The 15,625-nt window shown below is 39.8% G+C and overlaps 1 protein-coding gene across 2 annotated transcripts in view; it reads right to left on the reverse strand.

Moving 5' to 3' along the window:
* Positions 1–15,625, reverse strand: part of LOC121641160 (F-actin-uncapping protein LRRC16A-like) — a 68,745-nt gene that overhangs the window by 37,901 nt on the left and 15,219 nt on the right. For both annotated transcript variants that reach the window (XM_041987128.1, XM_041987127.1), the window contains exon 3: positions 831–881. In XM_041987128.1, the coding sequence (XP_041843062.1) occupies positions 831–881 (51 nt within the window). The remainder of the gene's footprint in view (positions 1–830; positions 882–15,625) is intronic.

Raw genomic sequence — 15,625 nt, forward strand, 5'->3', positions numbered from 1 at the left:
ATGGCTAAACGCAGGCATTTTGCTAACCATACCAGGCATTTCCATATAAGTACTTTCCAGATGAATTAATCATATGTTCCCAGTTTGCGTGTAAGTGTGTGGTAGTATGTAGTTGTGGTAAAAAAAAAAAAACAGGTAAAAGATGTAATCCACTACTACATATAACTGAATTTCCAGGGAGTTGGTATCAACCTGTAAACAAACCAGCATGCGTTGGGGAATTAGTTTAGCTAATTAAAGCTGAACCAAGCAAAAAAATACACTCAAAAGAGTGGAAAATGGAAGCCCAGGTTTTAAGGTATTTGATATTTTTCTGAAGCTTATTACAGATAATCGTTAATTTTGTTCACACTGGAGCACATCTAAGTCATTTATACATGAGTTTTTCTGCACATCAGTAAAGTAAGCAAAAAGATAAGCTTTGGGTTCAATAATGGCCTGAGAGAAGTTTCAGTTCACATCTGTGTTGTTTCTGTACTACTTTGTTGGTAAAAATTACATATTTAATTTCAGTTGACAGTACTAACAACTGCCATTTGTTCTTTATGAAAACAGTTTATTTAACCATAGCATTGCATAGCATTTTATTGCATAGCAATAAAACCTTTAGCAAAAGACATGGGCTAACCAGGGGAAATTAATTATTTTTTAACATTTGCTTGAGAAACACCTGCCTGAGAATTACCTGAACATGCCAGCTGTCAATCATGGTTAGTAGAAAAACTGCAATATTTCCCCAAACTTCATAAATTACTTCCTCAATTTGTTTTCATTGTAACACTTGATTTGTTTTCTGACTAGCGGACTCAAAGCAGAACTTGTGGGCTTACCTTGGTGGGAATGCGCGCTGTTAAGAGGTAGACGCGGTAGGTTGTGAAAGCCTAGGAGAAGATGGAGAGAATAATGAGTGTGTTGCAGCAAACAGATACAGTATAGCTGTAAACATACACCCTAAGGGAAGGGAACATTGGGAATGTTAAAGAACACAGAACTGTCCTGCTGACTCAGAGATTTAAAGACTTACACATTTCTGTCAGGGCGAACAGACACAAACAGGGATGACAATGAAGAAAAGGAAAATCCTACCAGAACCATTAATCCAAAATTCATTTCAACCAGCTATATCATAATTGCCAATCAACACTGAACATTAACATGCATATAATATTACTGATATACCTCCTGTTCACGATGTCATAATAGCTCAGTAAGTTTTCCCTTTATCTGGATAGTGTTGCCACAGCCTGCTGAGCAAACTGGGCACTAATAGGTTGCAGCACATGGCCAAGACCGAGCCTGATTTCATTTCACTTCTATGAAGGAAAAATCAAATCACAAGTTAAAATGCAGAGTCCTGACATCCCCATATCATCTAGAGAGAAATCTTTATGGCCACTTGATAAAATTTGATTATTTTCATCAGATTTTTAATTTTTTGTATGTGGTTTTATGTGTTTATGTGTTTATATGCTTTCAATGATCTGTGCTTATTGTTGCTTTTTAAGCACACTGAGTTTGCACTTGGCAAAAAAAGCAATTTAGGACATCAGTGCTGCAGATATTAACTAATCTGAACTTTGATTCTCTCGCGGACACGCACAAATTAATCCAGAAAGAAAGACAGCACAATGAAGAAGCTTGACCTTTAAAAAACTAAATTATGTCTTAAGGTGATATTTCAAAGACTAAGTCATGTGCCATGACACTGAATTTTCTCCTGTCAGAAGGTATCATTACACTTCAGCCTGACCTTTAACCATCGGGGGGGGGGGGGGACTTACTTTTTCCAGAGTAAACACTCTTGATGGTCAGTAAAGAGACACACCCAGAAAGGCTGCATGGAGTAACAGTCTCAAACTATTACTTACATTTCAAGACAAATCAATAAATCAATGAATCTCAACAAAGCTGAGCACATGGGGTAATAGCCTCAGATCTCAGTCTAACAGTCTAAGTCCAGGTTGGACTTTAGTTGATGAGGGAGTAGGAAAATGGACTGAAGAGCGACGGGGCAGAGCATGTTATTTCAACAAATCCCAGATAAACAATACAGGGAGTACAGGGGTGATGGGAGAGCATAAGAGATAACAGGATAAAGGAAAGTCTAGAAACTGTCAGTGTTTTAAAAAATGTAAAAGAAAAATCAAGAGGGATGAGAGACAGGTCTAAAAAGGATGACAGTGCTTCCCAGCCTTTTGTGTCTCAGCTCCACAGGCAGCATTTGTGTGTTTTGATGTGATGGAGACAGACAGGCAGGCCTGCAGAGCCAAAGATAACCTCAACTAAAGAGCACGGGTCACCAGGGCTTCACTGTTTCCCTCTTTCTCTTCTCTCTGTTTCATTTCTGCACCCTCCTTCTCATTTCCATACTGTACTATGTGTTTGCAGGTTTACTCCTAATAAAACATCATTGCAGATTGAAAATCTAAAATGTAGATAAGCCTATAATTTTGGGTTAGTTACCAGAAAATTAACATGTAAGCTGTGATGGATGTGTGCACAGTTTGGATAAGAATTTACAATTCTCTTTGGTTTGCTCTTCCAAACAAGTTTTGCTTGGCTGGGAAGTGCTTTCCATTGACTTCATACATTTTATTACATGCTTACTCTTCATAAGGAGTATGATTTAGCCAGTGAAAAGCTATAGAACACCTTTCTTTTAAAAAAAAATTGAATAAATATCTCTAAAAAAAAAAGCAAGCAACCTAGAAGTCACTCCCAGCCACAGCTACCTCTTGGGTGTGTAAGTCATGTGCCACAGACAGTGTGTTTTCCTGGGATAACGGCTAATACATCCTAGAAATACAGATGGTTTGAGGTCAGCTACTGGCTGAGCAGCTCAAGGCTTTTATCCCCTGCTGCATGATTTGTGAATGGGGCAAAGACAGAAAGAAAACGTGCCCTGTCATACTTATGGTGTCTTATAGATAAATGACTGGAATAGTGTTAGTCCGTATAAGAAGTTTCGTGGTAAATCCAGCTGTTCAGGTTCAAATTTGTGAGTATATAAAAGAGCTGTTGGAGGATACATCTATTTGCTTTGCTTTTAGAAAAGCAGCCCATACGATTTGTTTTTACCATTTGGCTGTTACATTATGAACATGGCATTCTGCTTTGGCTGACGGCTCTCTTGTGGGACAGTAGCTGGGAACCTCAGTAGGAGGTAGGGCTGGGGAATATACAGATTTTCAAACATACTGAGACTTTTCCATACGCAATATAGAATGAGGGGATGTTGTATATATCGAGATAGCTTGTTTTGAGTAAAAAGTATCTTTTATTTTTGCATTTTGCACAACTCTATTTTTGTTATAGTCATTCAAAACTATTTTTCATTCATTTTGTTTAAAGACCATTTAATTTAATATACAGCTACTTTAGTTTCAGTCAACTGTTTTAATGCACATGTGTTGCTGATCCTTAATAAAAGTGAATTTAGCACTCAAGGCTGCAAATTAAAGTCTCTTTGGTTACTTGCCAAAAAATGACATCGAGATATATATAATATATCATGATTCAGGTAAAAAATATTGATATATGAAATTTGGTTCATATCGCCCAGCCCTAGTAGGAGGATTATCACCCTTCAAACACAGACAAGAAATGGACTTATTGATTGTAGATGCCTGTTTATATTCACACTGTACTTTACATAAAAGGTTGCAAACAGAAATGAGATTATTGTAGACACCCAGCTGTGTTATCATGGGTCAAATTTCTGAAGCAGCTTTCTGTTCTCTATCCTATTGTTGATTGGACACTGAACGTCGCAAATGTCATGGTTTAACATAGCTGGATATGAAATAGAACAGAACAAGCAGTCAGGATTGATAGTTGCTGGTTCCTCAAAATAGTCTATGTAGAACATAAGGGCTGTCTGACTCCAGGATGAGGGTGGTGCTCTGCAGGTTTAAAGCAAAAATTCTCAGCGAGGATTCTGTTCCTGGATAATTTTGCTTGTGATAGAGCTGCAACTAATGACTATTCTGATTAGGGCTGCTCGATTATGGGAAAAATGATAATCACGATTATTTTGATTGAAATTTAGATCTCGATTATTTAACACGATTAGATAAAGAGAGAGTTGGGGGGGGGGGGGGGGGGGGGGGGGGGGGGGGGTCATTGTGACATTTTAAGTGTTTGCTGTGGTAATACAGACTAGTTTCTTTCTACTAGGTCCCCTTAACTATTGTTTCTCTGAGACCAGCAGCTATGTTCCGCCTGGTGTGATCTGGAAAGAAAATAGTCTGAAGACATTTCGTTTTCACGTTGAAATCCGCGTCAATAAAAGGTAGCGAGACATTTCTATACTGCTTGACCACAATTCCATAGTGGTGGCGAAACATTGGACTATTGCCATGTCTTTTACAACACCCTCACCACACTCATCATACAGGGCAGGAGAGACACTCCACTAAAATGGTGTTGAGATGGCAGTGATGCCATTTGTCCAAAGTGTTGATGAGTTTCTTAAATCCCGGATTGTTTGCTGTGTTAAACGAGAAAAAATTTCTGTTTGTTTATAACGTTTGTCTCTCTGTGACTCTGGGAGCTGGTGGATTATTTAGTCGCGAATCACAAAAATGGAACATTTTTCTATTTTCTTGTGTCGCATCGCAAGCCCCCGTGTGCACGTCTGCGTGCACGAGCGCAAAATTTCACATGCACGACTGTTGCCTGCCGCTTGGCTGGAGGAGGGCAGCGATTTCCGCCTCATCGACGTCGCCTCCCGTGTGTCCTGCCCATAACTGCCCATAACTGGCGAGGTGTTTGCAACTTGCGCTGAATAAAACTAAAGCAGTCGGGGCAGTGGGAGGAGTCTGCACCAGAGCGCTTCAATGCAAGCTGTGCTCAATTTGCAACTGAGAACAGCACGGGAGGAAAGTGTGAAGGACAAAAATAATCGGACCATTTCATTTTTATGATCGTTGAAAACCCAGATCGTAATTGCGATTAAAATTCGATTAATCGCCCAGCCCTAATTCTGATGGTCGATTAGTCACTGACTATTAAAACGACTAGTCGACCAATCAGATTATTATTATAAATGGATCTTATTTCACTTTCAGCTTTGAAATTTTGCATAAGGTTGTTAAGTCCGATGTGCCTCCTCTTTAAATGTTCGAGCATTGCAGACGTACTTCCATGGTACACAAGGTCCGCTTTACAAATCTCACATGTATTTAATTTATTTTGAAAGTTTAACGTTAAGTTATCCCAGACTTTTAACGTTCTCCGCCGCCGTTTTCTTTCCGAGTCCGCCACCATATTTTTCCCCTGGCGACTTCACTGCGCATGTGCAACTCTCTGCAGAGATTAAAAAAGAAGACGATGTCTCACTCTGTATTTTTTTCCCCTCTCTGCGCATGTGCATTGTGCAACTCTCAGCAGAGATAGGATTAGAAGACGATGTCTCACTCGGTAGTTTTGTTTTTTTTGCCGACAATAGTCAACAGCTAAATTCGTTGTCGATTATTTTTATTGTCGATTATTGTCGACAACGTCGACTAATCGTTGCAGCCCTAGCTTGTGACACATCAAGAAACACAATAAGAAAACACTACATAGACATGTTAAAGAGGCATCATGTCACTTTCCAACCTCAGAGTTCCAGACTCGTTTCTGATGATGTCATTGCCCAGTAGCATCCAGTGACTGAGAAACAGCACTGTACAACTTCTTTATCTGGGACACGGCATAACATTGCAGCTGAGTTTCACTTTGCGCACCACATCATACGCTAGCAAATGGATATAAGACAGCAGCCGTTTTGAACAAGTAGATGATTCAGCAATGAAACGCAAGAACACATTATTGGAGAAAGAGAGAAAGAAGAAAGGAACAGAACAGGAGATGACAAAATAGTTAGGATAGGACTGTCTTTTACAGTCTGGAGATATCTCACAGTACAGGCAGGATGCAAGATGAATGTAGAAGTTCTTTACTGCCTCTTTAACAAGATGAAAAAGAAGACTTTTAGCAGAGATACCTTAAACTAAAGTTATAGCTAGTGATTCCAGTCTCAGTTGGCAGAACTTCTAATCAGTGTTACACAATAAATTATATTAATGCATGAAAGTAATACACTAGATAAATTCTCCTTTGTTTAAAAAGTTTTACACACTCCACTTTAAGTTGCGATGACTCTTTTGATCCTTCTTTAGAAGAATCCCATCCTCCCCCTATCAATGCATGACTGCCCCCTCTGCCGCTACACCACTCTCTCCATCTGCCCTTTTAAGTGGACAAAGGCATTACATCCCGTGACCCCCCCCCCCCCCTCACACACACACACACACACCCCCATGCATCTTTGCAGCTTTCCTCCTCTCTCTTGCTTTGCTCACTGTATTAAGTGGATTTAAGCCATGAGCCTCCCCATCAGTCACTGATTTCACAGCGACCAGCATCGCGCCCTCAGCTCCACTCAGCCAACCAGATGGCAGCCGCATTGGAGCATGTCTATGTGACCGAGTAGAGCATCTGCCATTACTCTCTCACTGTAATACACACACAGACAGACTGGTGGTTCACATACAAGATGACTGCCACAAGCTCTAAAGCACCATTTGTCTTCTTGGCCTGCAACACAGGCCACACAAACACTTGCACACTTGTGCAAGGGAGTACAAACACAGACACACAGAGTTCTGTCAGTCAATTTCTGAGCCAAAAAATGTCTTTAATACAAATACTGTAAACGCTACTGCACATGGACTCAAAACAGAGGAAACCTGACCTGCTCTCAAACTCAATTAAAAGTTCAGCAGTAAGTGCAAAGATATGCAAAGTGTGTGTTTGTGTGGTATGTCTACACTACAAAGTCCATTCACTGCATCATCATTCCCAGATTCTTTTTCTTCCTGTCAAGTCAACAACAATCCTCTCCACCTCCCCAGTTTATCCATGTGTGCAAATCCAAACGTGCACACAAACAGACAATTCGTGTTGCTATGGCAACGACTGGCATGAATCTGTAAATACAAATGCCATAAATGCGATAGACATTCACACATGAAAGCAGCCCACTGCAGTGTCAAGCTTTGCTTCAGAATGTCAATGAGTTTTCATCCTCTTAAAAAAAAAAAAGAGACATTCTTTCTGGACCACAGTTAGACTGAATCTCCGCAGGAGCAGGACCAGCACTGAGTAATGTCATTCAGCGGTGACACCAGTCAACCACAGGAAATATACCCCCCACTTGGAGGCATTCATGGTTTTTCACAAGTAATCATAAAACCATTTAACATGTATTCAATCAGTCTGACTTTGTATAAGTGAGAGTAACATCTTAAAAAATAAGAACTGTTGGCACCATCAAAAATGCATCTCATGCTTCATATCCTAGATACCAATGGAACTTGAGTATATGATTGGTTGGGGAGGTTTTCCTTCCTTAACTGTGCACATGTATGCCATCACAGCTTGCACAGCTGAAATCTTTTCCACGAACAGCAGAGTATCATGCTTCAGTTCACCACACTGTTATCGTTTACTGACCTTACTGAGAGCTATTGTATCTTGCTTCCCCTATAAAAGATGAAAATACCTGTCAAAAATTGTAGGGATCAGTGCTGATCAGTGCTAATGAGCCGTTTGCACATGTGCACATGCGATGCCACCAACTAAAAGTAAGAAAACCCAAACTATTCTGTTGCTCCTCACTTTCTGCCTGGTTTATCATTACGTTTATACCCACTGTCCTTTATGCAAGATTAGCTGTTTCTGAATGAAGACACAGAGCCTAAAAATAGTACATCAAGTACAAAAATGGTATTCAGGGCAGCCCAATTCCTTAAGGTATGCCCGATTAATCTTGCTGGAAATGCAACCATTACACAAGCGTGTCCAGTGTCATTGATTTGACTGTAGATGAAAATGTTTAAACTATAAAATAAAAATAGTAGTTACAAATTAGCCCAATATGAATAAATAATGTCTCAGCTTGTCTCAGTATGCTAGGCCAAACATAAAGCAGTAATTAACTTGCATGTTGCTGCACTATATAATTAGCCAGGCTAGTCAATATTGAGCTATACATTTATTTGACCCACAAGGAGGATTTTGTCAGTTTTATTATCTACAAATGTGCAATTTGGCTCTAAATGATCAAATGTGTCATTTCCTCTCATTTTTTTAAATATTAAAGGACACACTACAAGACTAAACCTGATGTTAAGAGCTAAAGCCAATAAACTAAAGCCAGCTTTACTTGAATAACTATCAATTATAAAACATGTATGACAGCGGTCAAAGTTGTTTCAATAATTGTTTCTGCTTGAAGTAAAATTACTTTAAGCTGCAGCCACAAAATGAGCAGGATCATGAAAAGCCTACAGCTGCCTAACCCCACTGATGACAAGCTCTTCATTGCATAACTACTGCCAACATGTCTTTCATGTGCATGCGAGTCCAGCATTAATGAATCATGACGTGGTGGCTGCAAACTTGAACTGTCAACACAGCGCAACAGACATGAATATTTTTAGGTCTACACAGAGAAAGAGAACAACATCACAGACAAACAGAGCTGCCATCAAAGAGATACAGAGGGATGCTGCAAGTGAATGAGAGGGAGGCGAGAGAGCAAAGCGAGTGAAATGACTTAATAGAGTCTAAGTGCTGTTGTGCTGATAAGGAGCCAAGACTGGAATCCAATCAGGGCAGGGCAGATCATTAATGAAAGGAAGTGTTTAAAAGCCATTTCATCTCTGTTATAACCAATGCTGCTGGGATGACCCTCTTACTTAGTTAATTGAAATCAATCAGCTCACTGTGGACATAATGCGGGAAAATTTCTTATCACACACCAATGTTTTATCCTCTATCTTTATTCTTTATATAATATTTTAATGTTCTCACACTTCTATACTCCATCCATATTTACTGTATTAACAGAAGATTCTAATTGGCATAAAAATCCCACTAATTACTTTAAAGTGTATATATATGCATTTCTTTTTGGAGACTGAGTTAGATTTTGTGTAATGTAGGGCTACTGAATAACTGAACCACTGCTTCATAAAAAGACCTTGCAATCAAAATTTTTTTTCAACTTTTTTCCCCCAATCGGTCTCCCCTTTTTTTAACTGGATATCATTAGGACTGGGCCACAAAGAGATGCAAACATTACATAAGAACAAAGATCAGCAACTTCTTTAGAGTATCTTAATATTGCTTCTTTCCTTTTTCTTTTCCTTTCCTTTCTTTTTTTTTTTTTTTTTTTTTTTTGCTGCACCTTCCTGAGTTATGTTAGGCAGCTAATATGAATGCATCTGTTTATAAAACATTAGCAATGTGTGCACCTAGATACAGGGAAAAACAAACATACAGTCATTACCCTCCTCATTAATATCTTGGAATAATCAGGGATGGTGTAATTAAGTGAAAGAGAGGAGCAAGACTATCAAGGCTGCTTAAAAACACCAGTTTCATCTGCATGGTGGTGGTCTGCACTTATCTCAGGCTCACATGAACCTAACTAACTGGATCAGGTATTGCCTGTTTTACGGTTGGTACATTACTTTTAATCTGCTTTTTTGTGTTCTTTTCTCTTTTTGACAGAACCTAAGTAAATGCAGTTATCCACTTGGTTTCCCATTTCTAGCTCTCATTGACATTTTTTCCAAGGATTGTTTTTTTCCCAGCAATTCCACAAAATACAAAAGTACTTGACCATAAACGGGTCTCTGTGGGGCAACAGCAGTGTTTGATGTACTTCATCTTAAGCAGACTGTTAACTATCCAGTGGATGTGTCATTATGGTTCTATTCAACATAGGGCTGGGCGATATGAACCAAATCTTATATCTCAATATTTTTTTACCTGAATCACGATATACGATATATATCTCGATATATATTTTTTTTGTCAAGTAACCAAAGAGACAGTTCTGATTTACAGCCTTCAGTGCTAAATACACTTTTATCAAGGATCAGCAGCACATGTGCATTAAAACAGTTGTCTGAAATAAAAGTACCTTTATATTAAATTAAATGCTCCTAAAACAAAATTAAAATACTTTTCAATGACCATAACAAAAATACAGCTGTACAAAATGCAAAAGAAAAGATGCTTTTAACTCAAAACAAGCTATCTCGATATAAACGATATTACTTCTATATTGCGCCTGATAGTCTCCATATATTCAAAAATCTCGATATATTGCCCAGCCCTAATTCAACATGTGAAAATCTAATGTGGACAACCTCACAACTTGCTGTAGGAACTTCACTGACCTTTGATCTTTATAACATCTACTTTGGTAGACATACTGAGAACCACTGATTTAAGGTATGCCTGCTTAATTTGCATGTTTTGTTTTTTGTTTATTACTATTTTTAAAACATCTGGAATAGATTTATTCACCACCAGGGATACTTAGATTAAGTACTAACTGAGCTCATGTTTCTGTCAAAAAATTTTAAAAATTAGGCTGAAAATTAAATTTGTTAATCTGCTTAATCTTCAGAAGCGGCAAAATGCCAGCAAAACCCTTGTAAACCACTCTTTGTGCTTGTATAATGATAAAACATCCAGTGATTCCTTCTAGGTCAAAGTCTGACAGACCCAGTAGAGATCAACAGAGAATAATTTACTCACAGGCCGATCTGAACCTAAACTGGCTCCAAAAAAACCAACCAACTAACCACTGAAAACTCAGGCGGAGGAACAGTCTGTTTAACATTGACTCTACTGCGAGGACAAGATGCTGACAGTGCAGCTGAGGTCTGGTCCTTTAATGTCTGCAGACCCACACTGCGACAAACCACAATTCAATGTGAGCATGTAGCATCCCTGAATAATACAACAGGATTCTGTGATAATTAAAAACACACATACAAAAACATATATCATCTGCAGACAATAATTACAGAAAATAATAAAAATAAACACACTAAATAGCAAGTTTTCACATGTTTGAAAACACAAACATTATCTTGAAAAGCATGCTCAGACTACAATGCATCTAGTTCAGCATATTTTTTCCTTTGTGAATAAAACGAATTATCTGTAGAGCATATCCTTCATATAAACTGCACCAGCAGCCACTGAAATAAGACATCAATTTTCTTTTTATCACTGCACTGCTCATCATTATGTGTCTCACTGGTGGGGAGGCGCGCTTGGTGAGGAACAAAGGCGGCTGACAGCGGTACTTCCTGAACAGATTTGATTGGCCGATTTCATCAGACCACAGCTGCAGTGAGCTGAGGCATCAATAAACGTGGCGTCTGATTGTGTGACATTTCATTTTTCATTTTAATTTTGTTCTGATGTAAATTGCTACTGCTGCTGGTTCTGTTTTCAGACAGAACATTAACTGTTAGCATTTATGTGCAATGTTCTAAATAATAGATGAGGAAAAAATATATAATCTTCATAAATGGAAATATATGAAAGCTTTTTAGAGGCAATAAAAATCCCCTGTAGCAGATGACTACAGGTCTTCTATTGGGTATCATTCCCATTATCTCTTCATGCTATCACTCTGCCCAACAAGCCTAAAATATTTAGTAGACCTAAATGTATCTTACAAGAAACAAATGGACTGACCAAATATTTGAAAGGTGAAGCTCAGGGATTAATTGTGGTTTCAGATCAAGATTATATTCCAAGTTCTAGGTCCAGGATAGATATCAGTGATTATAAAAAAAAAGTCCCTGCTGGGAATAATATGGAGTTCTCTCTTAGTGCTCTGTGGGTGTGTAGATCATCCTGTTAAAGCCCCATGTGTGTTTAGGTTACAGAGATAAGGCAAAATCCCAAAGGTTCATTCATTTATCTGCATGCCAGCTAGACACAATGGAGAGGAGATGGGTGTGTGTTGGTGTGTGTGTACTGTAGCAATGTGATTTTGAGCCAAGATTTTTGTGTAAATAGGATATCACTCCAAACCACAGGGACAACAGAGTGGGACAGAGAAAAGCAGAAAGAAGCAGAATAGAGAAGGGGAGAATATAAAATTTAATGCTTAAATAGACAAAAATTCAAAATATAAAACCTCCTCAAACTGAAGTACAGTGCTGTTTCAGAAAAAAAGAACATATGCATGTATGACAGAAAGAAAGAGAGAAAAAAAGACAGAAACAAAGACAGAGTGCTGAGGGGCAGGAGGGTGGGGTGTTGATCTGGGCTGGTGTTTGCTTTACCCACACTTTCCTTCTGGAGTGGCTAGATAGCATCAGTCAATACTCATAACACACACAAACACATACTCAGTGCTGAGCACAAATGGCATAAACAAACTCTATTACCCTAGAGTTAAGCACATGTCCTCTCAATATTAGATTTATATTATTACATCTTTATAACTTCTGAAATTATGAAAAGAAGATGTAGATGATGCAAGTATACGACTATGTTTCCTACATATTAAATGAACACAAAGAGAATAGCTGTCATTACAAAAATATGCAACATTCATGTTTGTCCAACCATCCATTTTCTATACCTTTCATTCCAGTTCAGGGTCGCGGGGAAGCTGAAGCCTATTCCAACATTTAGCTGGCAAGAGGCAGGGTACACCCTGGACAGGTCGCCAGTCCATCACAGGCAGTCATGTTTGTATGTTTGTATACACCATAAATAGCATCTGTTATGCAGTAAAGACTAAAGAATCATGACTCTGTATTCTTCCCTTTGTTTCTTTTTCTAGCCCTGGTCAACATTTCTGTTAAATTATTTCCTGTCTGCGGTTAGTTTGTCCACATTAGAAAACTGGATGGGTGCTGGTGGTGTGGTACTTCATTTACATAAAGCTAGTGTCAAATGTAAGAAAATGAATTTCTCTGTATAGTGAATTCACTGCAGCCATGGCAGAGGGACCTTTTCATTCTTTCTTTTTGATAATAAAAATGCACACTAAGTACTACGGCACAAAAACAAGGCTAAAAATATTTGGTGAGAAACTTACTTTTCTTCCAAAGGCCACCACAAAAATGAAACATTTTAAACAACAATAGGAGAAAAATCCCACACCAGAAAACAGTGAACAGTGGAGCATCAAACACATAAATAGACCTTTGCTGATCAAGGTGTAAGTCTCAGGATTTTTATGGGGGTATTTTCCTATCTTTAATCAAGAGCGTAATTGTTTGCTTTGAGAGCAAGATTTCTGGTTTTCACACTCAAATATCATCTTGCTCTCTCTCAAAACTCTGATCTCACACTCAGAATCCCCTCTTGCTTTCAAATATATTTGAAAAAAAATTTAAACAAAACTGTTAACTAGTTTGGAGCCACTGCGTGAAGTATTGTGTGAAGTAAAACAAGCGCATCATGAAGAAGGTGAGGACTATTTGCTCGAATTATCTCATATACTATTGGCTGGAGGAGGTTTGACAGACTGCTCTTACAGCAACCCAAGAGAGAGGAAAAAATATCCAAGACCAGAAGTTTTGAGAGAGCAGAGAATGTGTCTGAGTGTGAGAGAAAGAGATCAAGTCTGAGCGTAGAGTTTTGAAAGGAATAACATTATATTCGAAGAGAGAGCAAGATGATATTTGAGTGTGAAAACCAGAAATCTTGCTCTCAAAACAAACAATTGTGCTCTTGATTGAAGATAGGAAAATACCCCCATAAAATTTTCCTTTGTTACAGCTGTATTTATGGACTTTGTATGTTCACTTTGATTTAGCTTTTTTCAAGGATGTCATATTTTATTTACTGTATAAGATTTTTATTATTTTTAAACTAAACAATATTAACTAAAGAATAGTATAAAGAAAGCTGAGCCGGCACCTTATCGTGTTGGAAGAGTTTGTGAGTCCTGACGATCCTAGCGGCTATGTTGTCGGGGGCTCATGCCCCTGGTAGGGTCACCCATGGCAAACAGGTGTCTAGGGGAGGGACCAGACGAAGTGCAGCTCAAATCACCTCTATGATGAGGAGAAAACAAGGACCAAGGTTTCCCTTGCCCGGACGTGGGTCACCGGGGCCCCCCTCTGGAGCCAGGCCTGGAGGTGGGGCACGAAGGCGAGTGCTTGGTGGCCGGGCCTTTGCCCATGGGGCCCGGTCGGGCTCAGCCCGAAAGGGTGACATGGGCTAGATATAGTTGGACTCACCTCGAAGCATGGCTTGGGCTCTGGAACCACTGTCCTTGAGAGGGGCTGGACCCTCTTCCATTCTGGAGTTGCTCCAGGTTAGAGGCGCCAAGCAGGTGTTGGCATGCTCATTGCCCCCCTACTTGGCGCCTGTACGTTAGGGTTTACCCCGGTGGACGAAAGGGTAGCCTCCCTCTGCCTTTGGGTAGGGGGACGGGTCCTGACTATTGTTTGTGCTTATGCACCAAATAGCAGTTCAGAGTACCCACCCTTTTTGGAGTCCGTGGAGGGGGTGGAGCACTCCTTCCGGGGACTCCCTCGTTAAGCTGTGGGACTTCAATGCTCACGAATGGGCAACGACAGCGAGACCTGGAGGGGCGTGATTGTGAGGAACGGCCCCCCTAATCTGAATCCAAGTGGTGTTTTGTTGTTGGACTTCTGTGCTCATCATGGACTGACCATAACGAACACCTTGTTCAGACCTTGTGCCCACATGTGCACTTGGCACCAGGACACTCTAGGCCACAGTTCGATGATCGACTTTGTAGTCGTGTCGTCGGACTTGCAGCTGCATGTTCTGGACACTCGGGTGAAGAGAGGGGCGGAGCTGTCAACTGATCACCACCTGGTGGTGAGTTGGCTCAGGTGGTGGGGGAGGATGCCGGTCAGGCCTAGCAGACCCAAGTGTGTTGTGAGGGTCTGCTGGGAACGTCTGGCAGAGTCCCCTGTCCCCTTCCCCCAACAAGTCACATGCCTTTAATGCTTCTCACTGCGGCAAGCTTTCTAACTGACAACCCAGTTTGTTGTGATTTCCTGCCATTGATGTTCCTCTCTCTTGATCATGATCGTTAGCGAGGCAAGGTATATACTTTGGTTTAGTGGTTTATAGGCAGTGATTCAGTTGGTAGAGCAGGTTGTCCAATGACCAGAAGGTTGCTGGTTCAATTCCCACTCCCTCAGTCATCTATAGGTGTGTCTTTGGGCAAGACACTTCACCTTCCATGCCTCCAGAGTCAGTATTGCTGGTGTATGAATGTTTCTGTGGTGGTTGGAGAAGCTGCTGGCGCGCATTGGCTGTCATGTTTCTGTCAGTCTGCCTGAAAAATACCTTATTAATCCTGAAAGAAAATTGCAATAATAGATCCGAAGTAAGCACTTTAAGTGCTGTCAGCAGTAAAAGTGCAATATAAATTTAACCCAAGGCCAAGCTGGAGGTCATGTATTCGGCGGCGTTGGTTTGTCTGTCTGTTAGCAGCATAACTCTAAAAGTTATGGACAGATTTTGATGAAATTTTCTGGAATTCTCGGAAATGGAACAAGGGACAAGTGACTAGATTTTGGGGTGATTTTGATCACTGCCTCTTTCCAGGATTATTTTTAAATTCTTCACTATATAGTTACCTTCTAACTCAAAAATAATGCCCACAACCATTGGCATAAAAATTATAATGGTTTGATGTCTGCGCTCTCTAAGTGCTTCTAGTTATTATTACATAAGTATTATAGGTTCTTGGTGAAGATTGTTAGATATGCTTAAATGGAAAAAATATACAAGAACAGCAACAACCACCATAAAGATA

Source organism: Melanotaenia boesemani, chromosome 6 (assembly GCF_017639745.1).
Source record: "Melanotaenia boesemani isolate fMelBoe1 chromosome 6, fMelBoe1.pri, whole genome shotgun sequence".
Taxonomy (NCBI): domain Eukaryota; kingdom Metazoa; phylum Chordata; class Actinopteri; order Atheriniformes; family Melanotaeniidae; genus Melanotaenia; species Melanotaenia boesemani.